The sequence below is a fragment of the Equus caballus genome, chromosome 6 (assembly GCF_041296265.1).
Source record: "Equus caballus isolate H_3958 breed thoroughbred chromosome 6, TB-T2T, whole genome shotgun sequence".
NCBI classification, from domain to species: Eukaryota; Metazoa; Chordata; class Mammalia; order Perissodactyla; family Equidae; genus Equus; species Equus caballus.
The window spans coordinates 88050650-88076551 of record NC_091689.1 but is presented as its reverse complement, the minus strand read 5'-3'; the positions used below and the strand labels follow the sequence as shown (position 1 = coordinate 88076551).

The window sequence follows — 25902 nt, the reverse complement described above, 5'->3', positions numbered from 1 at the left end:
TAACCTGAATAGGCTTCTATCTATTAGAGAAGCTGAATTGTATTTTAAAACTTTCCCACAAAGGAAACTCCAGGCTCAGATGGCTTCACTACTGAAGTCTACCAATAATTTAAGAAAGAATTTATGTACCATTTCTACATAAACTTTTGAAGAACTAAAAAGAGATGGGTATACTTCCCAATTCACTTTATGAGCCCACTTACCCTAGTAACAGAACCAAACAAAGACATAGAAAACCACAGACCAATACCTGTTATGAACATAGATGCAGAAATCCTTAACAAAATTTTAGTAAATTGAAGCCAACAATATCTAAAAAGGACAATACATCATGACTCAGTAGGGTTTATCCCAGCAATTCAACGTTGGTTTAGCATTTAAAATTCAGACAATGTAATTGACTATATTAACAGACTAAAAAAGAAAATAACATAAACTTATCTCAAAAGCGAAAAGCAGGGCTGGCCCTGTGGCCCAGTGGTTAAGTTTGGCGTGCTCTGCTTCGGTGGCCCAGGTTCAGTTACTGGGCACAAACGTACACCACTCATCAGCGGCCATGTGGCAGTGACCCAATACAAAAATAGAGGAATATTGGCACAGCTGTTAGCTCAGGGCCAATCTTCCTCAAGCAAAAAGAAGAAGATTGGCAACAGATGTTAGCTCAGGGCACATCTTCTTCAGCCAGAAAAGAAAAAGAGAAAAGAGCATTTGAGAAAATTCAACTTCCATTCTTGTTGAAAACTCTCAACAAATTAGAAGGGAATTTCCTCAATCTGATAGAGGGCAATCCCCAGTTAATACTAAATGATGAAATACTAAATTCTTTGCCCCTAAGAACAAGAATAAGGCATGGATGTTCACTTCCACCACTTCTTTTCAACATGGTACTAATGATTCTTGCCAGTGCAATGAGCTAACAGAGGAGGGATGGGGACAATAAAAGACATAAGCTTGAAAAGGAAAAAGTAAAACTTTTTCTGCTGCAGAGGACAGCATCGTGTATATAGGAAATCACAAGGAATCTACATTAATTACATTAATTACATTAATTAATCACAAGGAATCTAAATTAATTAAATTTAGGAAGGTTGCAGGATACAAAGTCAGTATATAAAAATCAATTGTGTCTTTATATACTAGGAAGAGCAATCTGAAATTGAAATTGATGAAACATACCATTTACAAATAGTGTAAAAATACGAAATTCTTAGGGCTAAATTTGACAAGACACATTGCAAAAGCTGTATACTTAGAGCTATGAAACATTGCTTGTGGGTCAGAAGATTCAATAGTTAAGATTTCCGTTCTTCCCAGATTGATCTACATATTCAACAAAATCCCAGTCAATTGATACACTGCCTCTAAAGTTTATGTGGAAACACAAAGGGTCTAGAATACACAAAATACACAAAACAAATTTGAAAACAAAAATCAAAGTTGGAAGGCTTAAACTACCTGATTTCCAGACTTATTGTAAAGGTTTGGTAATTAAGATGGTGTGGTATTGGTGTGCAAGTAAGCATATAGATCAATGGAAGAGAATAGAAGTCCAGAAATAGATCCATGTGTGTATGGATCTAAAGATGGGGTTCTCCTACCTGATATGCATTTAAAAAGCCAATTATTACAGCATCAGCTTTTGGGAAGAGAAAACTTTATTGCGAGATCCATTTGCAAGGAGACAGGAGGCATATGTTCTTAGATCTGTCTCCCCAATCCAAGGCTTGGGGCAAAATTTATGGGATAAAGGGCAGGACGATCTAAAGTGTATCGATGATTGGAGGTAAGGAGAGGTGAAGTAATTGATGGTCTGTGTAAGTGTAGTCAAGCTTCATGGCTCTTCATAAGATGCATGTTCACAAAATGGTGGAGTTAACATGATCTGAGGGTGGAGTTTTCACCCTTTTGAGATCGAAAGGGTCATTTATCGGGCATTGGCACAGGCCTAGTTGATGGGTTGGTGGTCTGAACCGACCTGAACTGGACACAGGGAAGACTCTCAAATCCTGAAGAACAACTCTTAATTACTCTATTGATAAGATGAACTGGTCCTAATAGGCCTGTGCTTATGTGGTCAATTGAGTTTTCACAGTTACTAAGGTGTTTCAGTGGAGAAAGGATAACTTTTTATAAGTGATCCTTAAATAATTGGATAGCCATTTTGAAGGAGAAAAATCTTTTTCCTTCTACTCTTCTGGATTCTCAGCTGGGTCTCTGTGACAAAAGGTAGATTAACAAGGGAAAAACAAGTTTGTTAACATATATATCTCATGCATACACGGGAGAAACTCATGGATGAGTAACCTAAAGGTTTGGTTAGAACTTAGGTTTATATAGTTAGCATCTAAAGACAGGCACAATAAATTTTGATAGAAGTGACAAGACAACAGAAAAGGACCTTGAGTCTGTAGGGGTGGCAAATTGTGGGAAGGCAAGTATATGGGAAACTAAGGGTAGATAAAGACTAGTTAGTAAAATTTGTTATGTAGAGTCCTCTGGTGCCATCTCCAGGCTGGTAAGGGTTGTCTCCCATGATTAACTTTTGTCCTTCCTGGTAGAGAAGGGAGGAGGACACCTTTGTAAATTTATGTCCTGCTTTTAGGCAAATAGAGGGAGGGCAGAGAGCTTTTCTTGTATCTTTTTCTCAGTTTCCTTCTGCTCAAAATAATCCTTATGCCAAAGTGGCATATTTTGGGGTGGCAAATTCTGCTACCCTTCACCACATTAAAAAAAACAACAATCAAAAAACCTCCAACCTTACTTCACACCATCAGAAAATTAACTCAAAATGGATCATAGACTTATATGTCAGGGCTAAAACTATTAAATTCTTGAAGAAAACATCTGAGAAAATCATTGTGATCATAGATTAGGCAAAGATTTCCCAAGTTGGACACAGAAAGCATAAAGTATAAAGAAAAAAGTTGATGTTTGATTTCATAAAAATAAAATTTCTTTTTTTGAAGACATGATAGAGAAAATGAAAAGACAAGCCACAGACTAGCAGATAAGTTTAAGAAAACATTTGTATGTAGAATATATGAACTCTCATAATTCAGCAATAAGAAGACAACCCAGTTTAAAAATGGACAAGAGATGTGAACAGACACTTTGCCAAAGAAAATATGGGGTTGGCAAATAAGCACATGGAAAGATGTTCAGCGTTAGTCTTTAGGGAAATGCAAATTAAGGATACCACTACACATCTATTAGCGTGGCCCATCTTAAAAAGTGTAACTGTATCAAATGTTGGTGAGGATGTGGAGCAACTGGAACTCTTAATATGTTACTGATAGGAGTGTAAGATGGTACACCCACTTTGAAACAGTTTGACTTTTTTTTTCTAATTAAACATACATTTATCATAATAACACAGCCATTCCACCTCTGAAATGAATCCATATGTCCACATCAAGACATGAATGTTTATACCAGCTCCATTTGTAATAGTTAAAAATTGGAAACAACCCAGATATTACTCAACAAGCAAACTGTAGAATATAGGGTACTGTTCAGCAAAAAAATGAACAATCTGTTGACATACCAGTGCATGGTATTGTAAAACTTGTGAATTTTTAATTTTTTTGACAATCTGTTGTGTGTAACATGATAGTTCCTTGTCTTAATTTTCATTTTCCTGATTACTAGTAGAGGATGAGCTTTTCTTTTATTATAGGGCTTTTGGGTTTCTACTTTTGAGTCTGCCAACTTTTCTGGTGAGTTGTCTTTTTCTTTCTTGGTTTATAATTTCTGTGTGTATACTGAGTAGCAACTATTTGTCATATATGTATGTTTCAAAAAATATATGTATTTTTCCAGTCCATAGCTTTTAACTGTTCATGATTTTTTAAATTGTATGGAAGTTTGAAATTTTAAAGTCATCAAGCATTACAATCTTTGTTTTTCCGGTTTATGCTTATTCTTATTTAAGAAATCCTTCCTTATGCTGAGGTTATAAAGATTCTTGTATATTTGTTTCTAAAAAGTTTTAAGCATTTACTTTTTATATGTAGGTTTTTAATCCACCTGGAATTTATATTTGTGTGTGGTGTGAATGGGGCTCTGATTTTTTTTCTATATGGATAACAATTTGTTACTGAATATTAATTATGCCTCCTCTAATATAATCAAGTTTTTGAATGTGTGGGTCTGTTCTAGGATCTCTATTCTTTTCCATTGGTCTGCTCAATTTTCATGTCTTAATTACTATATTAGAAGCCTACACCTACTAGGGCAGATCACTCCAGCCTGTCTTGATCTTACTTAAACTCCATTGACATTTTTGTTGGAATTGCATTGAGTTTATAGATTAGCATGGAGAGAACTGTCTTCTTTGCAATATCGAATCTTTCCATCCCGAGGTATAGTCTATCACTCCATTTGCTTGTGTTTTTGTATCTTTCAGTAACGTTTTAGAACTTTTTCATTAAAGATCTTCTTTTTCTTTTGTTACGTTTATCCCTAGGTAGTATTGGTTGTTATTGTGTGTGGGTTCCCTTTTTCTATTGTTGTTAGAATATAGAAACATTGTTAATTTTAGTGCATTGATTTTCCTTTCAGCTGAGTTCTTTTTAGTGCTAAATGGTTAGTCCTTAGATTTTCTTGGATTCTCTACAGTCGCATTGCTAAATTTAGGAAAATTTGGTCTTTCTAATTCTTATACCTCTTATTTCCTTTCTGTGTCTTACTGCTTTTATCTAAGCCCTCCTATTCAATATTGAATAGAGACAATGATGGTGAGCTTCCTTGTATCATTCCTGATTCTAATAGATGTTCTTTCCTGTTAAACTCAGTAATAATAATACTAGTTGCAACTTATTAAGTTGCATGCTTTGTGCCAGGAACTGTGCCAGTGATCTGTTTCTGATTTTTGTAGTATCTTTCGAGGCAACTACAGTTACCCCACTTTATAGATGAGGTTCAAAGAGGTAGTAGAGTGGTATCCTTAATTTGCATTTCCCATTAATTCCTCCGGGACTTGGCTGGTGGCTGTTCTCATAGTTCAGAATGACCTTACTGTTAGGAAATACATGCTGAATTATTTTAGAAGTGAACATGAGAACATCTCAAATAATTCTGAAAAAAACACATATACATATGCATACATGCACATATATGTACTAAGTCTGTGTAAGAATCCAGATGACTATTATACCTATTTTTGCAAATTTTTTGTATGTTAGAAATTTCTCAAACAAAAATTTAGAAGCTAAAAAGAAATATAGGTCTAAAACATGCCATTCCTTCTGCTTAAAAGCTCCCGGGGCCGGCCCAGTGGCGCAGCAGTTAAGTTCACATGTTCCACGTTGGCGGCCCCGGGGTTCGCTGGTTTGGATCCTGGGTGCAGACATGGCACCACTTGGCACGCCATGCTGTGGTAGGTGTCCCACAGATAAAGTAGAGGAAGATAGACACGGATGTTAGCTCAGGGCCAGTCTTCCTCAGCAAAAAGAGAAGGATTGGCAGCAGTTACCTCAGGGCTAATCTTCCTCAAAAAAAAAAAAAAGCTCCCAATCGCCTCTCATTTCCCTAAGTGTAAAAGCCAGTTTCCGTTCACTGGTCTGTTTGGCCCGTCAGGATCAGCCTTCTAAGCCCCCAATGGTTTCTCATCTGCTTCAGAGTAAAAGCCAGAATCCTTTCTTTTCTTCTTCTGTATGATTCTTAATGAATCTGTCTCATATCCCTAGAGCTTATCTTATAGTGTCTGGCCCATAGTAAGAACACAAACACACAATAAATATGTATTTGACTGAATACTAATTGTATCTTTGCGACAGGTTTTATTGTTTTTCTTGGGATACCTGGACCCTACCCATATGTTAGTTTGTGTTATTGCAGACACCACCTATAATGTCCATTACTTGCTGTAGCAATAGAGGTTATTACTACCTTTCCTTAGGCTCTTAAAAATTAAGACCTAAAGGTCATTTTGGAGTCTTCTGTCCCAGAGTCATGCATACTTTCAGGAACTATTACTCTTCTTTCCTGGTGTCCTTTGTAGCACTCTCTTTATTTTAATCTATTTATCCTCATCCCTATCCGTACACTCTATTCTCACCCTTTTTCATCAGTTCTATCAGTAAGGTGCCTTCACGGTTTCCTCATTCCCCCATTTTATAGCTAAAGTCTTCTTCCCATCCTTTTAGGGGCAGATATGGGAGGAGGAACAGATAGCTACTAGTATCCTGTGTTGCCTACTTTCTTCCCCAAAATGAAAAATTATTTCACTAAATATAGCTTGCAGGAAAGAAAATTCTCTGCAACTAGGTTTGGTCTTAGTTTCTAAAGTTAGCCCAGGAGCTTTTAGGCAAAGACCATTTCTCTGGCCTCAATTATTTTGCAGGTGAGAAAAGGCAAAGTAAATTGACAAGTGAGCTTTTAATTCAATACATACTCCCAACTCATTATTCTTCTCTAATAAGACTCTATTTTAGCATCTCAACATATGCAGCAGGAAAGAGCTGCTGCTGTGTCTTTAAAAACTATCCTCAGAGCAGCGTGGAGGCAGGCATGTCTCTGAAGTGCTTGAATGAGAGCGAGAAGAAGAGGTGGGAGGGAGTGCTCTTGCAGCCTCTGTGTATGTATGTGTGTGTGTGTGTGTGTGTGTGTGGTGCGCGCGCGCGCGCACCGAGTGTGACTGTTGGCAGAGCTCTAGGTGACATCCCTCTGAACAGCTGGGCCATGGTCTGCTTCAGAGCTGCTTGTCAGAGCAATTAGCTTGCTGGAGACGCAGCAGCAAGGATCAGTAGCATTTCATTCAAGGGTGAAGGGGGCGGGAGGGGACTGTGGGCGAGGGAAGAGGCACAGGTTTCCCAGAAGGAATTTCTTCCGGCAAAATTCCGGCAACAGTCTTACAATGAGGTCTCCATTAATAATGTGAGCTTCCTGTTGGTTTAGGTGCAGATCCATCTGGGGTGAGTGCTGGATAATTTTCTTTCTTTATATGAAAGTCCTTGAACTCCACAGACTGGGTAGGGAAGAAGCTAGAAAGACAGATGTCTCTTGTATCTTGGCCAATTTAATTGTATAATACACACTTGGGAAATTAGAGAATTTTCAAGTCTTAAGTTTTGTGAGGGTTTTGTGGGCATTTTTGTTTGCTTTCTTTTATATTTAAAGTATTTTAAAAATTAGATTTGCCAGAACTTTTACTCTATTCAGATTTTACCTCTTCCATGGCTATTCCAAGTGATGCTTCATTCAGATTTAGCTTAGGAGAATAGTGGTAATTTCTGTTCTCTTTGGTGATGCTGTTGACGCACATTGCAGGAAGCAGGGAATCCCCTATAAATATCCTTCACTGTGTCATTCCATAGCTATCCACACCCGGCTGGTGAATATGTCTCTCTGTCCTATGTCTTTATGTAACTGTCCCCTAGTCTTTATATGTGATAAGAAGAAATATCTCGCCTTTGCTGTGTCTAGGAAGCTTTTTTGATTATGAACATCGGAGGAATTTGTTCAGCCTTTTTACTGAAAAATGCCTTTTGGCTTGTTGAGGTTGTTGTAAGAATTTCCTGTGGGTTTACTGCTTCTTATTTTGAATTACTTGTTTGTTTCTTATAATTGGCTTGTTTTTGTTTGCTGGCCTTGGTTTCTAAAGAGTGCAGAGATGGGATTCCCTCTACCTCCAGTGACGTAGTGATTTTGTTTGCAGTCATTTTCTTCTGAGAGGGAGGGGACAGAGAGAAGGAAGAAGAAAAATCCATCGGAAGTGGTGCGTTCTCCCATCTATGCCTTGATGGTAACTGGGTACCGTTGAACAGAGCTGAAGCCAAAGTGGGACGCGGTTAATGATAGAGATGCTATTTTGTTTCTTTCTTTTTAGAATAGGCTGGGGCCAAAGTCGGGATTGCTGAAGCAGAGTGCCTAAATTAACCCTATATATCTTGCTGCTAATGAATTTTACCTAACTGCTTTTTCTAAGTATGGAAAGAAAAGGGGCTCATAAGCAGGTTTTTGGAACCTAGCATCCATGAGTAATTCTAGGTTGAATTTTGGAATTTGGAATTTTTCTACTTTATTTGCACTGGTCCTGAGCAGGCTATTTGTATGCTGTTTCTCAAACCTCAAAAATAGATAGTTATATAAAATTCCTTGCCACTGTAGTTAGACTAAAACTCTCGTTTTAAAGGTATGGAGCTAAAGCAAAGCTTTAGGAAGAAATTGTTAAATATGCTATTTAGGTGTGAACCTAACTTATCTTTTTTTGGATCAAGTGTTTGGGCTTCCAGTTCCTTTCTATGCAACTCCATTTTAATACCACTGATCTCTGGAGGGCTGCCTGCAGAGGTCAGTGTGAAAATTCAGTAGACTAGAGGCTAGAAAAATTTAAGGTTTGCCTGTCTGTGGATGTATTTGGATAACATATGTGGGAAAGTGCCTTTAAGAACTTGCTGGTTTATTTTCTTTCCTGATATTTTTTCTGTTCTGTGCTTTCATTTATTCTGAATTCTGTGCGTGAAGTACAAAGAGTAATGTCTGTTTTTCAGCTCACATTATGTAGTCCTATTTTTATGGTAGTGCAATTATATTAATATTTATTACAACCACAAATATTTCTAATGAACAAAATTCTAATTTTATTTGGAGAGAAGTGGAAGGAAGAAAAAAGAAGATAATTCTAGGGTAAAGGCAGAGCATTCCAAAAGAATAACCTATTTCTAAGCTTGCCAGAGACTTGAGCTATAAGGGTTAAGAGAAATTCCACAGCATCCTTCCATCTCAATATTGCAGCAAATATGTGGATAATTTCTCGCTAGCTTTTCAGGAAACCCCTGTGGTGGACAACCCTCATTAATCGTTGCTGGGAGACTGCTCTGACGTCACTGGGAGCAGTTCCCCGTCTGCACCGAGGACAGGAATAGCCTTTGAGGAGGAAGAAAACTGCTGTGAAATTAAAAGATGACAGTTTTGTTAACTTGGTTTTCCTTCCTTTTAGGAGTGGGTGAGATAGACCCAAAGTCTTTCTTAAATGTTTCAGTCATTAGCAATGGAAAAATTACTAAGAGGTCTTTTTATTTTAAGTGAAATGCCTTCTTTTTTAATCTTTGTTTTCTAACCATTAAGGTTTTGGAAAAGGTCAAGGAAAGAAAGGTGTTGGAGAAGGAAGATTTCAGTTTCTTTTTATCCTCCCTTTTTTTCACTGTTTTTTTTAAGGAGGAGGAAAAGATCAAGAACTGCTTTTGCAAAAGGTTTAGCGTCACCCTTTTTGGGATAATTAAAAATGTGATATATGTTGGAAGAACTTTCTGGCAAAATTGATAGGTACTATTTCTGTGCCTAAAAGTTACTATACAACTTCTCTCTGATGTTCTCCTATCCTGGCCCACCATCACCCACTGTTTTATAGTCTCCTAGGAGCTTTTTGAGAAAAGCATAGTGGCTAAATGCTTGGACTCTGGATTTAGGGTACCTGAGTTCAAATCCCAGCTATGTCAACTGTTGGCTCTGTGACCTTGGACAAATTACTTAACCTCTCCATTTCTTTATATGTCAAATCACAAATACTAAAATATCCAACATCTCCATGCTTATTTGCCTTCTTTAATTTCATATTAAAGACTTAGAGTGTTATTCTTTCGTGGTTTTTGAGGCTTTGCTTTTTGGATTGTTCTCTAAATTACCAAGGTACACTAACAAGAGGTAGTAAGGTGTGTAACATTAATAGCAAAGAGAATATCTCCCTGTGTAACTTTTTATCCTTTCCCCCGTATTAATTTTCTTAGGTCAGTGAGTCTGAAGGAGTACAGGGTTATATCTTCTCTAGTGAAATATATGGGGAAGGAGAATTAATATTATTAAAATGGGGCATGAGTTGAAGAAAAAGAAAAGTGAGAAGCACTGCTGGGGTGAATGTCCTTAAAGTCCAGGCAGTGCCATGGGCTATGCTAAGTGGACAGTATCTGTTGCTGGGGGAACAGTTGAGAAACACTATAATTAGATAGTGTGACTGTCCTTGTCTATTAACTGGACTGAACTAAGGGGGAAATTTTTTATCTCCAAAACTCTTGAATGTGTTTATCCTAGGGAGTTGATGAGAAATGTGAATAAAGATTTTGGTACAAAGATCTTCATCACAGCATTATTTTATTATAAAAATTAACAGCTTCCTAAATATCTAATAATAGGAATGGTTAAATAAATTATGGTACATGTATATAGTAGAATATTAGATAGCTGTTACAGTGACTTTGTTAAAAGTAATTGATAATGGGGAAAATGGTCACAATTTTAGTAATAGAAAAAAGCATGGTGTAAAAAATATCCTATATTATATAAATTACATAAAAATTGTTGGATATGGAAACATATCCAAGATGGATACAAACAAATTCCATACAAATATGGAAACAAAGTTTAGAAAACTGTATCTTGAAACATTGCTGTTATTATTAGCACTTATCTCTGAGTTATAGAATATGGGTGATTTTTTCCTTCTTGTGTGTGTTTTCTGTAAGTATAAAGAACTCTGTAGTACTTTTATAATCATAAAGCAAGAATGCAAATTTTTCAAATCCTTCCTGTTAGTATCTGAAAGTAATTTCTCAGAATGTGTTGAAGTGAAGATAAATGTGATGTCTTATGTGAATTCCTGAGTGTAGTGTTTGGCACACAGTGAATGCTCAGTGAAGGATGCCTGCTGCTGCTACATTACCTGAGGAAGATGGCCTCCTATGATCAGAGCCTGGGCTTTCATATTGGGAGGCAGCATCACTGAGAAAGTATTCTATTCATGCAGCTTCTTGTCCTTCTGAGGTCAATAATATGCTGTACTTCTGTACAGACTGGCCCAGGATCTTTACCAAAAAAAAAAGTTGTAGGACCAGAGTGACATGTTTTGGTTTTGTCTTATGAAGGTATAGAAGAAATTGATGTAGAGAGGAGTCTAGTAGTGATTTTTCTTTAGTCACTTTTTTTCTTTACCTTTGATATAATTTATTACAAGTTGCTTTTACCCCCTTTTCTGGGTTGTCTCCTTAAGAATTCTTGGGAAATTTGAAACAGTGTAACAGAAAAGGTTTTCTCTGTTCTAGGAATTTCTGAAACTCTGTCTATTGCTTCTCATGTTAGTCTGCCCTTATGGGTCTCTTGGAACTCAGTGCTGACAAAAGAGATGTAGACTTCCTTCTACTTTGCGCTTGTTTGCGAACTGAGATGTGCATCTAAGAAGCTTCAGCATGTGGAAAACATACTGGAAATACACATGTCAATAGCTATTTTTACTGGGCAGTAGTGTCAGATATTCTTAACATTTGACTGTTTATTCTTTGTATTCACTATAGTTCGTAATATAAGCGACTTGTACAATAAATATGTGTTTAGTAAATAGTCATGGAAAGAATGTCTGTAGTCTCTCAATACCATGGCTTTTGTGCCTGAGAGCATTTTCTCTTCTGTAATGCATAATAATGTAAATGTACTTAATGCTGCTGAACTGCATACTTTAAAATTATTAAAGTAATAATTTTTATGTTATGTGTATTTACCGCAGTTAAAACAAAATAGAAAATCACGACATTGTGAGCCAGGTGAAAACATACAGTTCCAAGCTAATTTTGACCCTGACATCTCAAGATTCTGTGTACTTCTCAGTGTTCACTTACCACCATATACCAGAAGGTGGGGACCCAAGTTGCTTTTTGCTGCCAGAGATATTACATCAATTATTGTTGAAAAGCATGCCAGGAAAGTGGAGTACCTTGTAATATGTCAGGTGGATGGCAGAATGTTAATGAGCACCACTGGGGAGAATGATGGGGTTTTTTGTCCAGTCTCTTCATCTGGCTTGTGATGATCTTGTTTATTCGTTGCTTTAAGGAGCTCTGCAGCTGAGGGAGAAGTAATGGAGATATATGGAATGTGAAGAGCAAATGTATTATTTTCTCATTTGGACATGGCAATTTTTTTCTCTAAGCAGAGTAGGGTGGGAGGGAAGGGAAGTGTAGAGAAGAGGACAGACATCGTAGCATTCCAAGAACTATGAGCTGACTGTGATTTGAAAATTTGAAGAAGAGCATGAGATCTATTAGTTTTGATGCTCATTTTAACACTTCAAAAGAAGTTTTGGGAAACTTGCAAATGTTAGCAGTCTTAAAACTTCTAGCTATCTCTGTATATTGTGACATGGGAAGCTTCAATATTGTGATTTCAGCTGGACAGCACTCCCCTTCTACTAATCCCTCAATTTATTCTGATATTGGTTTTTTGCAGTTCAAAGATTCTTGAATTTCTCTACTGAAGTTAAACAAGGGAAAATCTCCGGAGTTTTTGGGATCCCTCTTGTTTGCATAGATTCATTGTCATTGCTATTCACTTTTTCCCCCCACTATTCATTTTTAGAATGAATTCATTTATTCATTATTAGAATGGCGGCATTTCTTATTTGTATATAGAGACTATTCTTTGACAGTATTTGCAGCAGTTTCTGTGGAAAATGCTTTATTTAAAAAAAAAAAAAAAAAAAGGCAGGAGGAATCTCATCTTGTAGCTCTTAGTGATAGAGCCTGTTGCCATGGAGTCCTGGATCAGATTGGCTGACCCAGGGGCCAATGAGCAGATAGAACATAAACACATCATCATTTAACCTTGCAGAATTCATTCCTCAATGATATATGACATTAATGCCATAACTGTATATAGAGCTGTGAAATAAAATGTTTCAAGAATGGTATAAGGTGTTTTTCTCTTGTCTTTCAAAATTTGCTGTTTAATATAAACACTGTAATGATACATTATCTTCTTAATGTGATTTGATTGGGAGAAGATATGGTGGGAAACATCTCTCACCTGTCTGTGAATTGAGCTTCTGCTGCAGTCAGTTGGGCTTATGCCAAGTCTAAGTCACACTCTGGCCTTCTAGATCAGAGGAGATTTGTCTTTATATCTGACGCTACCTTATTTAGGTAGCTTTAAAGCTGAATCAGAAATTGGCATCTTTTTTCTTACTTGTTTTTCCTTCTTTCTCTTGCACTCTGATGTGGTAGATCCCTGTCGATGTTATATTTGTATACCATTTGGTCTGGAGTTAGAGGATTAGCTGGGAGTAGCTTCTGTGTTTTCCATCTTTACTTCCCTAGCTTGTTCCTATTTATTGACTTAGGTCTGGGAGATTTCACTTAGCTCATTGTTAGTTCCTTGTCATAGCAGATCACGGCATGTATCTTCTCTACCTTATTGCTTTAGAGACTGAGAGTGATTCATTCATAGAAAGAAAATTCCCCCTCTAGATCTTGTAAATGAAAGAAGTCAAGAGCATTGTCTTTCTCTTCTTATGTTTTACATTAGGGATACTTGAGAAATTATGGTGGGTCTTATTCTCCTCTTCTCCACTGTTACCATGCTTGGCTATTTACAGATTTGAAAGATTGAAAGAGACCTTAAGAGGTCCATGAGTTTGTTTCCCTCTGAGCCATTCAATTCTCTGTGAGTGAGATGTGAAGTTTTCATTATATCATCACTTTCTGTCTCAGAGGGAAAAACAAACAAACTTCAGATTCATCTGTTAAGCAAAGAGGAGCACAAAGTCTGCTTGGTATCTGATTGAATAACTTTTTGTAGGGGAAGCCTTAGGGAAGTAGGATAGGAAGTATTTGGGGTTTTGTAATTTTACTTATTGTGACTAGAGAAATGCTCATTGAGAAGGCACTTGAATAAAGACCTGAAGCAACTAAGCAAGCCATGCTGTTATCTGGGAGAAGATCATCCCCAGGCAGAAGGAAAGAACAGTCAAAGCAATCGCTCTAAAGTGAGTTTAGGGCACAGGCAGGAGCCAGTGTGACTGGACTGCATAAGTGGGGGGAATAGTGAGAGATGGAGTCAGAGGGTAAACTAGTGGTCAGATTATTTAAGGTCTTGTAGGTCATTTTAAGGACTTTGACTTTTGCCCTGAGTAAAATGGGGAGCCATTGGAGAGTTTTGAGCAAAGGTGTATCATGATCTGAAAATGGTTTTACACAGTAACTCTGACTGCTGTGTTTAGAAAAGAACTGTAGGGAGTAAGACTGGAAGCAGGAGACCAGCTAGGAGGCTACTGCAGTCGTTCAGCCAAGAAGGATGGTGGTAGCAGTGGAAGGGTGAGAAGTCATCAGATTTTGGATGCATTTTGAAATTAGAGTCAGTAGGATTTGCTCCCTGATCATTTTGATCTTCAGCTTGCTCTTCTATAAAAAAAGAATGATAATATCTACCTGTAAAGTGTCTAGCTCTGTGCACACAAGAGAGTGATCAATGATAAACATTCTATAAGTGAGGTCTCCTTAGGATCTGAGCCATCAAACATTGTGTGTTCTTTAAATACCTGACGAGCCATCATGGGTAACAGATTCTGAAAGAACCAGCCGCTCTTCAGTGATTCATCTCTTGCCTTAGGCACTATGCTTATAATTGTATCAAACATTAGAGTTCTTCCTTTTGGAAGAAGCATTTACCTAAAATGACTTTTTGAAAACAATTCTTAGGGGGCGGCCCCGTGGCTGAGTGGTTAACTTTGCACTCTTTGCTTTGGTGGCCCAGGGTTTTGCCAGTTCAGATCCTGGGCACCAACCTAGCACCACTCATCAAGCCATGCTAAGGCAGCGTCCCACAGAGCAGAACTGGAACAACCTACAACTAGAATACACAGCTATGTACTGGGGGGCTTTGGAGAGAAGAAGAAAAAAGAAGGAAAGAAGATTGGCAACAGATGTTAACTCAGGGCCAATCTTTAAAAAATAATAATAATAATAAATAAATAAAAACAATTCTTAAAATACCGACGTGCCAAGAAAAATAGGAAGCCAAGTACAGGAAGGGGTAAATAGAATTCTTCTCTTTTCTCTTTCTTGCAGTCTTTTACTTTCTAATTCTCATTAAAATAGTCAAGAATCTCACCTCTGCAGGATAATGTGGATTCAGTACTGATTGGGAAAAGGCTGTATACAAGATGCTAATTCTGAGTGGAAATATGTTCATTCATAAGAGGAAAACACTACCTGTGAACAGCAAGGAAAAGGGGTCTCTCGATTCTTTTTCCCCCTTCTTACTGCACGATATGATTAGGAGGAACTAACATTTTGTGAGCATCTATTCTGTGCAGGCACATTACATTTGTTACTCACGTGATTTTCCAGTGGCTCTATGAGGTATGTATTCTGCCTATCTTACAGATGAGGAGGCTAAAGCCCAGTTTCATGATTAATAAGTTGTGGAAACAATAGTCTTATAGCCAATTCATGTCAAACTATGAAGTTCATAAACTTATCCACTATAACATGCTTGCTGCCTCCTACACTCTGGAGGTTGAATGTTCTTGATTTTGTTTGGTGCTGCCCCTAATGCACTCTATAATGATGCTCAGCCTTTTCCTTGCAGCAGAGGTAGTATTAGACCACAAGGGTGATGCTCTTCTATCCAACATAAAAATGCCAACTTTTCCTATACTACCTATTCCTTCCCACGTACCTATAAACTCCAGGGTGTTGCTGTAGGATTTCTTGCTTATAGGAATTGAGGAATTGTTTATTATTTTTTCATCATTATTATTACTTAGTGTGTATGTGTGTGCGCTTTTAATGTATATGTACAGGAAAACCTAAATAGTGTCTTAAACAAGACAAAGTTAATTTTTCTCTCAAATTCAGGAAGTCTGGAGGTAGTCTGTCCAGTTTCGGGCTGCTCTAGTCATGGACCTGGGTTTTTTCTAACTGTTGCCCCCCTTTCTATTATTTTCAATCCTAGTATCATCTCACCGTCCCAGGTGGCTGCTGAAGAACCAGCCTTTACTTCTGCATTCAAGCCAGCAGGAATTAGGGATTAGTAAAGAAGGGCTACCCGCTTTCTTTAAGGATACTTCATAGAAGTTATAATTACTACCTATATTATACCTATATTACTTATATTACTATTATACCTATATTACTTATATTAGGGCTGCCTTAACAAAATACCACAGGCTAGATGGCTTAAACAACAGAAATTTATTGTCCCACAGTTCTGCAGGCCAGAAGTCCAAGATCGCAGTGTCAGCAGGTTTGGTTTCTCCTGAAGCTTCTCTCCTCGACTTGCAAATGGCCCTCACATAGCCCTGTGTCCTCACATAGTCTTTCCTCTGTGCCCACACATCTCTGGTGTCTTTTTATGTGTGTAAATTTCCTCTTCCGTGTATACACGTCAAATTAGATTAGGGCCCACCCCCATGGCCTCATTTTAACTTAATCACATCTTTAAAGGCCGTATCTCCAAATATAGTCACATTCTCAGGTGTACTGGGGGATAGGGCTTCAACACATGAATCTTGAGGAGACACAATTCAACTCATAACTCTACTTCTACTTACATCCCATGGACTGGAACTTAGTCACATACTCATATTTAGCTACAGTGGAGGTTGGAATATGTGTAGCTTTTTTCTAGGCAGCCATGTCCCAACTAAAAATCAGTAGAGGTGATTGGATATTGGAGAATAAATAGCAGGCTCTCCTTTGCAACAGAGGTTTAAGGAATAATGATTCTTAAAGGTTTCCAGTTCCTTCCTGTGAAATTAGATTGTTCTCGTCTCATTTTTCTGGCCAATCTCACATTCAGTTTTAGATTTTGAAGGATTCTTTTAATACTAAATTGTTGACTTAGATGTCCTTTCCCCATAACAGGTGGTGGCATTGACCTCTAAGGTCATCGCAGCAGGACAATATAGACTTAGCAGCATGGCATTTAAGTTAGCATAGAAGGTATCCTGAAATGCCATGAACCGTAGGTAAATTGTGATTTTTTTTTTTCTTTCCTGGAATGTCTTGTCTGAGTTGAATTGGGAGCAGTTTTGCCTGAGCGTGGGAAAAGGCAGTATGAACTTTCAAGGTCCTTTCTGTCCCTAAGATTCTGTGATATTTTCTACATAGTGCCATTACTATGATAAAGCTAAAGAAAATGGAAGCTGCAGAGGGAAAAGCCCCCACTGCTACTCTTTGAAAAAGGAGTGGTCTGTTTCACTTGAGGAAGTAAAATGGGCATTTTTGGCCAAGAATGTAGAGAAGCCAATAGAAACTATAATGAAACCCAACTAACTCTTCAGTCCAATAACCAAAGCACCTACAGTTCTCATTTCAGGGCAAGTACAGCCATAACAGATATTGAGCAAAGAAAGAGAGTACATGTCCAGAACATTTTAATCTTCTTTCTCTCTTTACTTCCTAAGGAATTCTTCTGGACATTCAGCCAACTCCTGTGGCCTTCCTTACACACTAGTAAATCTTTTTGCATTTATAGAGCAGAATGATTTTCTTATGCTTCTCTGATTTAGAAAATTGGCACAATTGTTATTATTGTTGTTATTTTTATTGGCCTAGAACTAGTGAAACCTGTGACATTTGACTTCTGAAGTCCTTAAAGGACTTGGCGACTGTCACATAACTACAGCTTTGCATGTTCCATAAGTACTTTACACTCTATTCCCCCATATTCCATTTTCTCTCTTTGAAGATAAGGAAGTGTTTCCATATCTCTCATTCATAAATCAGTAGGGCTTTCTTTTTTGTCCTTCTCCCAAGGGCTGTTGAGCCATTTACCTCTTCAAGCATGCAGTTATCATACTGCTTTTGTTTCTTATTCTTTGTTTGGGTGCTGTAGTGGAAAGAACATGGGATTTTGGAATCAAGAAGATCTGGGTTTGAATTCTGTCTCCTTACATATACTGTATGGCCCTGAACAACTCACTTACTCTTTCTGAATGTTAGTATTTCATTTATAAAATGGAGGTAATATTTTATACCTTGAAAAGATCAAATAAGTTACTCTCTATAAACTGTAAAAAAAAATTGAAAGTCATGTGAGGTGACCCAGATTGAAGGGAAAGATGGGAAAAGTTACAAACCTAATTTTTGAACCCAAAAACAGTCCCCCATTGACACCTCTGAAGAGAGGCCTCAGATCTAGACACCCCTCCCATCCCACATTCATGCCCCAGAATGCTCCTGAATGTCCACGTTGGGACACCTAGAACTTTGGCTTTGGGATCAGACACAGCTGGATTGGAATCCTGCCCTTGCCCCTCTTGTATTAACTTGGGAAAGTTATTTGGTTCCTCTAAGCTTTGATTTCTTCATCTGAAAAATGCCCTAAGAAAGAGTTTTGTTAGGATTAAATAAAGTAATATATAGAAACAATGAAGTCATAGAAAGAACGTAGTCTTAGGAATCAGGCAGCACCAGAGTTCTGGTCTGGTTCTGTCACTTAGTAGTAGTGTGACCTTGGGCAAGTTGCTTAGCTACTCTTGGTGGACATGAGTTAAAGTGCATAGAACAGGTTCATAATGGTGCTGAATAAATATTATTGCTTTTTCCTTTTCTCCTAACTCCAGTGTCAAAGAGTGTAATAATAGGCTTGCTATGCTTGAGCATCTAGACAGTTTTGTTTTGGTTTTAACCTACCATTTTAACCCATTTCCTTGACTCCTAAGGGCATTTTTTTCTGTGTGTATGTGGTTAAATAATACACAGTAAAATGCACAGATCTTAAGCATTTGTTAATAAGTTTTGACAATTCTATGTACCCATATAACTACTACCTCAAACAAGATAGAGTATTTCTATCATTCCTGAAGGATCCCTTATGTCTCTTTCCAATCAGTATTTTACCCTAAACCTTAAGCAACCACTTTTTGATTTAAATCACTATAGGTTGGTTTGCCTTTTCTTGGACTTCATATAAATGGACTTATATAGTATGTATTTTTTGGAGGGAGATCTGCTGTTTTTTACTTACCATAATAGTTTTGAGATCTATCCACGTTTTTGTGTATGTCAGTATACACCCAGCAAAGTCCTCTCATGTCTCACTGGTGATGATTGAGTCACTTGTCCCTTTCCAAACCAGTCACAAAAAGGAAACAGAATTTCCACAATTGGTCTAGCTAATTAAGATCCACCTCTAGGGCTCAGGGATAGGGTCACCTCCCTGATCATGTATCCTCAGAGGAAGGCAAACACCAAATGTCATTTTTTTTTTATTGCTGAATACTATTGTATTATATGAATATACCGCAATTTGTTTATCCATCCTTCTGAGTCCCTAGATTTTTTTTTTTTTTTAGAGAAAGATTAGCCCTGAGTTAACGTCTGCCGCCAATCCTCCTCTTTTTGCTGAGGAAGACTGGCGCTGAGCTAACATCTGTGCCCATCTTCCCCTACTTTATATGTGGGATGCCTGTCACAACATGGTTTGACAAGCGGGGTATAGGTCCGCACCTGGGGTCTGAACCAGCACACCCCAGGCCGCCAAAGCAAAGCATGTGAACTTAACCGCTACACCACTGGGCTGGCCCCATGAGTCCCTAGATTTTAAGCAATTTTTTAAACATGAGTATCAATAGGGAATAATTTACTCTTGACATACAAATTGGTAAAGGACTGGAAAGTTTACAGGAATTTTACCACAGGGTAAGTTAGAGTTTTTAGCCTTTAGCTGTTGCCTTCTTGCTTACATTCTGTCTACTTGGCCATGGATTAAAAGGGAGAAAATGAAGCTGCCCTTCTGTCTCTGAGTGTTCCTTATATAATATATTCTTTTTGGCCCATTGCCTAGAAAGTTGTTTATAGAGTTGACGAAAGGATATATAATCTCATTGTGCTCTGGAAGGTACTTACCTTGGCAGTCAAAAAATTTATGGGAAATATGCAGCATTCTCCCTGAAAAAAATTGCCAAATCTTGGCTCTCAATCATCCTCCCCTGTATCATCATATTTCCTCACTCCCTCTCCTTGTCCACCACTTCTGACAGTCCCCTCTGTGCAGCTTTGAGCCAGTTAGCGTCCTCAGGAGACATTCTGCCTTAAAATTGTGCTGTTTGCCTGGATGAAATGTACAGTGTGCATAAATAGGTCGTAGGTAAGCACACAGCTAGGCTCTGCTGGGAGCTTAATGTCTTTGCTTTGTTCTCGTCAAGTTACATATGAAATAGTTCCCTTCTTCTCCCACCAAAAAACCTCCCAAGTCCTTTATTTCCTCTTTATGCTGAGTAAACCATGAAGAGTGGAAATTACTTCTCTGCCTTTTAACCCTTTTCTGCTGGCTTTGTTCTTGCTCTTTAAGGCCTTTTTTTCTTTTGGTTAATAAATTGTCTTGTCCCTCAGCTGCAACTTTTGCTTTTGTTTTGGCCAAAAAAAATTTGTTTCTAGGAATCCTTATTCCCCAAGAAGAAGGAGAGCCTTCTTGAATAGGATTCCAGGACTGGAAATGACTGTAGTTAAAGATTATTTTGGAGAACAAAAGAGAGCCTCAGCTCAAGAAGTACAGTTTGAACTCAGTGTACCTTCCAATAGATCTTGACTCTGGAATAGTAACGCTGTGATCCCTCATAATTAGCCTTTGTTAACTTGAGGACAGCTTCTTTTATCCTAGAAACAAAATGGTGAGGAAACTTAAGACCATGTGATTTGAAGACCTGACTTAAAAACCTGGGAATGTTTAGAAAAGAAAGTGAGATAAAGTTGTCTTCTGTAGCGGGCTGACATGGAAGCAAGATTAAGTTTATTCTTTATGGCTTGCACAGAGAACTAAACTGGGGTCAGTGGGAGGAAGTAATAGGAAGATGAGTTTTGCCTCTTTATACTTTCCCTCCCCAAAAAGGTTTGTATCTGGAGGTGAAGACTTTTTCTTCACTAAAGTTATATGAGCAGAGTGAGGACAGCTATTTTTCAGTTACTGATGATTCAAGAACCCGATTGTGGAGGACTATGGATGTAGCAGGATGGGGCTGAATGAGAAAGCTTCTGAGCCCATTTCCAGTTATGAGATTCCCTGATTCTTTTGTATCTTTGGTAGACTTTTCATTTTCTTTGCTGGTCTTTGGCAGTCTGTCCCCTTAATTAGAGGCGGTATTGCATAGAGGTTAAGAAAGCAAGTGCCAGAGCCAGATTTCTTGCTTTGAGTCCTGGCTCTGCTGTGTACCGTTGTATGACCTTAAGCAAATTATTTAACTTGTTTGCCTCAGTTTACTTATCTATAAAATAGTGATGATAATACTAATATATATCTCATAGGATGATTATAAGATTAAATGAGATAATTTAGCATAGTGCCTGGCACAATGTAAACACTCCAAATGTTTTAGCTGATTATTGTTAACATTTCTTTCCATGTCAGTTATTTCTACTTATAGAGCTGGATTTCTCTGTCTGGTCCAGATAGTCTCTCTCTTACCATACCCATTCTGACTATCTCAGGATGCTTTTGGCTAGAAATAACAGGAAACTCAATTCAAAATAGCTTAAGTGATGAGGATTTATGGCCTCACATACCAAGCGGTACAGAGCTAGGGGGATCCAGGTTGACTAATTCAGTGTCTACATCACAGCATCAAAGATCCAGCATATTCTCTCTGTTCTGCCGTTGTCCATGTGTTGGTAGGATGTTGCCACAGTCCAGGCGTCATGTGCATACAAGACTACCTTCAGCTGAAGATAGCTACCATTTTTTTCTAATGGCTTTTTTTTTTTTTTTTAGTACAGTGGGAGGCCATTCTTTGAAGCCACCCACCCAGCATAGTCCCCTCATGTCTCACTGATGATGATTGAGTCACTTGTCCCTTTCCAAACCGGTCACAAAAAGGAAACAATTTCCACAATTGGTCTAGCTAATTAAGATCCACCTCTAGGGCTCAGGGATAGGGTCACCTCCCTGATCATGTATCCTCAGAGGAAGGCAAACACCAGAAGAAAATCTGGGCTAGACTGATGAGTGTGCAAGAAAGGGGAGATTTGGATAGGCAGCCAGTACAGTGTGCTATTGTTACCTTTTCCTCTACTGCTTCCTTTTTCCTCAGAGTCAGTATTAGTTAGTTTTATATAGCTCTTCAAGAGGCCGGTGGTCTCAGTGTAAATGACTCTCAAAATTCTTGAAAGTGGATGCATTAATCACTGTCTGTTTTATGGGTGTTGTTACGAATCTAAAACTCAAATTTTCCTGTTTCCCAGTGAATGAAGGAATCATGTGGCTCCTTAAAACTTGAGTTGGAATATGTGACCATATTCCACAGGTGGCTGTTATGAAAGATCTCTTTTTGTTTGGTTGGTTTTTTTCCTTAGTGCTTTGGCTGAGAAACAATGCTTAGACCCCATGAAGTTAGTCCAGGTGTCCAGATAGTTGACCCTTTTCTGACCCACATGTGAAGAGGAGCTGCAAAGTTGTCATTCTGATTTGAAGAAACATACCTATTCAGTAATTGAGGCCCATCCTGGAAAAAGAAAGAACTGGCTGCTTTATATTTTTCCATATCACCTTCTCTCTCTTTTTTTTCAATCTCATTGAGGTATAATTGATATACAGCTCTGTATAAGTTTAAGGTGTACCACATAATGACTTGACTACATATATTGTGAAATGATTACCACAATAAGTTTAGTTAACATCCATCTCCTCATGCAGTTATAAAAAACAAATTTTTTTTCCTTGCGATGAGATTTTAGGATCTACTCTCTTAGCAACTTTCAGATATACCCTACAGCAATGTTAACTATAGTCATCATGCTATACATTACATCCCCAGTAGTCATGTATCTTATAACTGGAAGTTTGTACCTTTTGCCTACCTTCATCCCGTTTCCCTACACTCTCTCCCTCACCTTCTCTTTCTGAAAGAGAAATCTGTTTGAGACTATTTAAGCCTGAAAAAGAAAAATATTGAAGGTATATCATATGGTAAAAGAAGTAAACTTAATTTTGTGTGACTTTAAGGCAGATTTAGGTCAAGATTGAAGCAGTTTATAGCTTATTATAGGGAGCAACTATACAACAGTTAAGACTACTTAAGAAACAGTGAAATGATCCTGTCCCAGGAGTTTTCCAGGAGAGGCATGTAGGCCCCTCTCCAGAAGTTACAGAAAGGAGATTTTCTCTGGGCAAGTGGGAAGAGATTGCGTGAGGTCAAATCTAAGCACTTTTCCAATCTGATCATTGTCGATGTTTCCCAGCTAAGAGAGATGGAGAAGGCATGTGCTGAGTTTTACTGTACTTCAAATTGAAGAGAATGGAGGCTTGATTTACCCATGGGGGAAAAATAAATATATGTTTACATGCAGTTCCCATGTACAGCCAGTGACCCATAAGGCTCTATAAGTTATAATTCTTTTCTAGAAGCGTCTAGGTATTGAATCAATTAATTCAGAAGTAGAATATCGGCCATTTTCTTTTATAGTCAGTTTCTTCCAGTACATTTCTCATCTTTAAATTCTACTGTATGACTATGATTGTGTGAATGATTCTCTGGCCTTTTGGAGGGAATTTATCTAGCCCTATGCAACTAAGTCTCCAGGCAGCTGCTCAGGAGCCACCACAAGGTGAACAAAGCAGTAATCTTGCAGACTATAACTTATGCCAGGATGAGGTTACCTGTGCTTCTTAAGAGCCTTCTGGGTCTTATCCTTTAGACTGATTTGAAGGAGGGGAAAATGTCTGGTGTGACCATTTGGTTGAAGCATTGCTAACTATTTGTTTAGCTCAGTTTCTAGGGCCACATGACATCGTGGAGGGTTTCTAGTCTTTTTAAAGGAGGGAAAGTATTCAAGATTGAAGTATAGTCAATAACCTGTGTAAGGAGAAACCACTACAAATCATTGTTGGAGCTAAGCACGTTTGACTTCAACAGTTGCTTGAAGACATAAGTCTGTGTATAGAGCATCAGCTTCTGTTTCTGAGTGTCTGCTTGGAGAACTGTGTTAACGTCATTACAAGATTTTCCAGGTAGCCATGTTAAGAGATAAAGAGCCAGTCCCCCCTGCACTACAGATGCTCTATATCATGCTCAATATAGAATGAACCCAAATAGTGAATAGCAAAGCAAAGATTCTCTCTTCGGCTAGGGTGAGACCCAGTCTTTCTGAAGGACAGATGACTACCAAGTTCTCCTCTTGCTTTTTCAGCTTGCTTAAGATAAAGGAAGGAATTTAAGATTCTATGATCATTCTCTGATTTTGCTGCTTTTTGATGGGTTGATGCTTGAAGTTAGTAACAATGTTGTGTTATGGGAGCTGTGGAAGTTCTCCTTTGGGAAAGGAGAGTGGTCCTCTCTGCTGGTGAATAGAACTTTACAATATATTTTTCTTCTTTCTGGAAAGAGTCTAGTAAGTTAACTCTGTGGAGTGCCCAAGCTGAAAATGTGAGCAAGTTTCTGTAGGGAACAAGGGAGGGCAAATAAAGTGCCAAGAGGACTCATAACTACATTGCTTTAGAACTGAATCCTGGGGAATCTCAAAACAATTATGCTGAGTAAAAGAATCCAGATAATGTATGATGTAAAATTCTAGAAAATGCAAACTAATCCGTGGTGACAGAAAGTAGATAAGTGTTTGGCTGGGGATGGTGGGGAGGGGAGGAAGGCCTCACAAAGGAGCAGGAGGAAACTTGGAGGGGTGATGAATGTGCTTACTGTCTTGATTGTGGTGGTGGTTTCACAGGTGAATGCATGTTTTATAGCTCATCAAATTGTACATTTTAAATATATGCATTTTATTGTACGTCAGTTTTACCTCAATAAAGCCAAAAAAAATGAATCCAGGGGCAGTATTTATCAAAGGACCCTTTTCTGGGTTACAGAGGGGCTGCTGAAGACTTGTGTGTGTGTTAAGTATAGATACGCACCTCCTGTTTAATCCATCTAATGTTGCTTTAGGAGTCCATAGAGGCTACTGTAGTCTATTGAAGAAGATGTCTAACAGTAACACTACTCAAGAGACCCTGGAAATAATGAAAGAATCAGAAAAAAAACTGGTGGAAGAATCTGTAAACAAAAACAAGTTTATATCTAAGACTCCAAGTAAAGAAGAAATTGAGAAAGAGAGTGAAGATACCACTTTGCGTCAGGAGACACAGGTAAGGATTAGAAGTACATCATATGCACACTCTTTATACCTGAATAGAAATGTCATCATAGGTGACACTGAGCATCTGTAGGAAGCCAGTCACTTATATGAACACTTGATTCTCCGTAAAAACCCAACTTAAGCTCTCAAGAAATATCTCCTTCCCTTTTTGTCATAGAGTCCACAATGAAGTCTGAAGAAGACAGAGTGAAATCCCTAATGCATTTGGACCTGAGTTACGCTGGTTCTTGCTACATTTTGATATTTTTTAACTATCAAAAAATAAACTGTACAAACACATATTTAACAAGTTATAATATGGCTCATACAATAAACTCTTAAAACTAGAGCTGCATGGCTTTATATATATGTTAAACTCATATCCTGGTTGTGTTAAAGCAGTTAGCGTTGTCTGGGTCAGAAATAGTCTCTGAACTTGCCACTTGGTAAATGTGAGTGAGAGGAATTTCACTCTTTAGTTGTCATGTTGTTATCCATCCAAATTCATATTGCGGTGCAGGCATGATGGCAGTAGATGGCCAGCTGAGCTTCTTCTACAGCTCTTCTTTTGTGCCCAGCCAGCCCAGACTCTCAGCCTCTTCTAGTTTATCTGTTCCAGTCGTTCTCTTTTTCTGTGGTCCCTGCTGGTTTCCTGTTACCCAAGCTCAAATTATATAAATCCTTTCCTTCATGTCCAGGGGTGACATTATGTGCTTAGGGGGTAGACTTAACTCTAATAAGTTAGTTTAAAAAGCAGTGACAACACATTTTGGAGAAACTTGAAGCATAATTTCTCTTGACAACCCAATTCACCTAGGCTTTGTCTTCTTTAAAGATTAAAACAGCAACAACATGAAGAGATGAGTTAAAATCACACAACTCTCTGAAATACTTTATTCTCTAGCTGCCTACTTTTCTACTGTCTTTCCTGTTACAGTTTACCAGATCTCTCTCCTGGCTGCTTTTCTTTCCGTTATCTTTTGCATGTGAGTTGTCATTCCCCACCCATCCTTCCAGAGTTTGTGGAGACAGTCTGCCACTGTTCCAACTATACTTCCAGCCTCCACTGATACCA

At 38.1% G+C, this 25902-nt stretch overlaps 1 protein-coding gene across 50 annotated transcripts in view; it reads left to right on the top strand.

The window, feature by feature from the left end:
- R3HDM2 (R3H domain containing 2) overlaps window positions 1-25902 on the top strand; it is a 124348-nt gene that overhangs the window by 58519 nt on the left and 39927 nt on the right. For 29 of the 50 annotated variants that reach the window (XM_023643841.2, XM_023643863.2, XM_070271780.1 and 26 more), the window contains one exon: window positions 24638-24837. In XM_023643841.2, coding sequence (XP_023499609.1) covers window positions 24673-24837 — 165 coding nt within the window. In that variant the 5' untranslated portion in view covers window positions 24638-24672. Of the gene's footprint in view, window positions 1-3697; window positions 3717-6591; window positions 6915-24637; window positions 24838-25902 lie in introns of those variants that run through there. The other 21 variants (XM_070271757.1, XM_070271754.1, XM_070271744.1 and 18 more) reach the window with 7 other exon arrangements.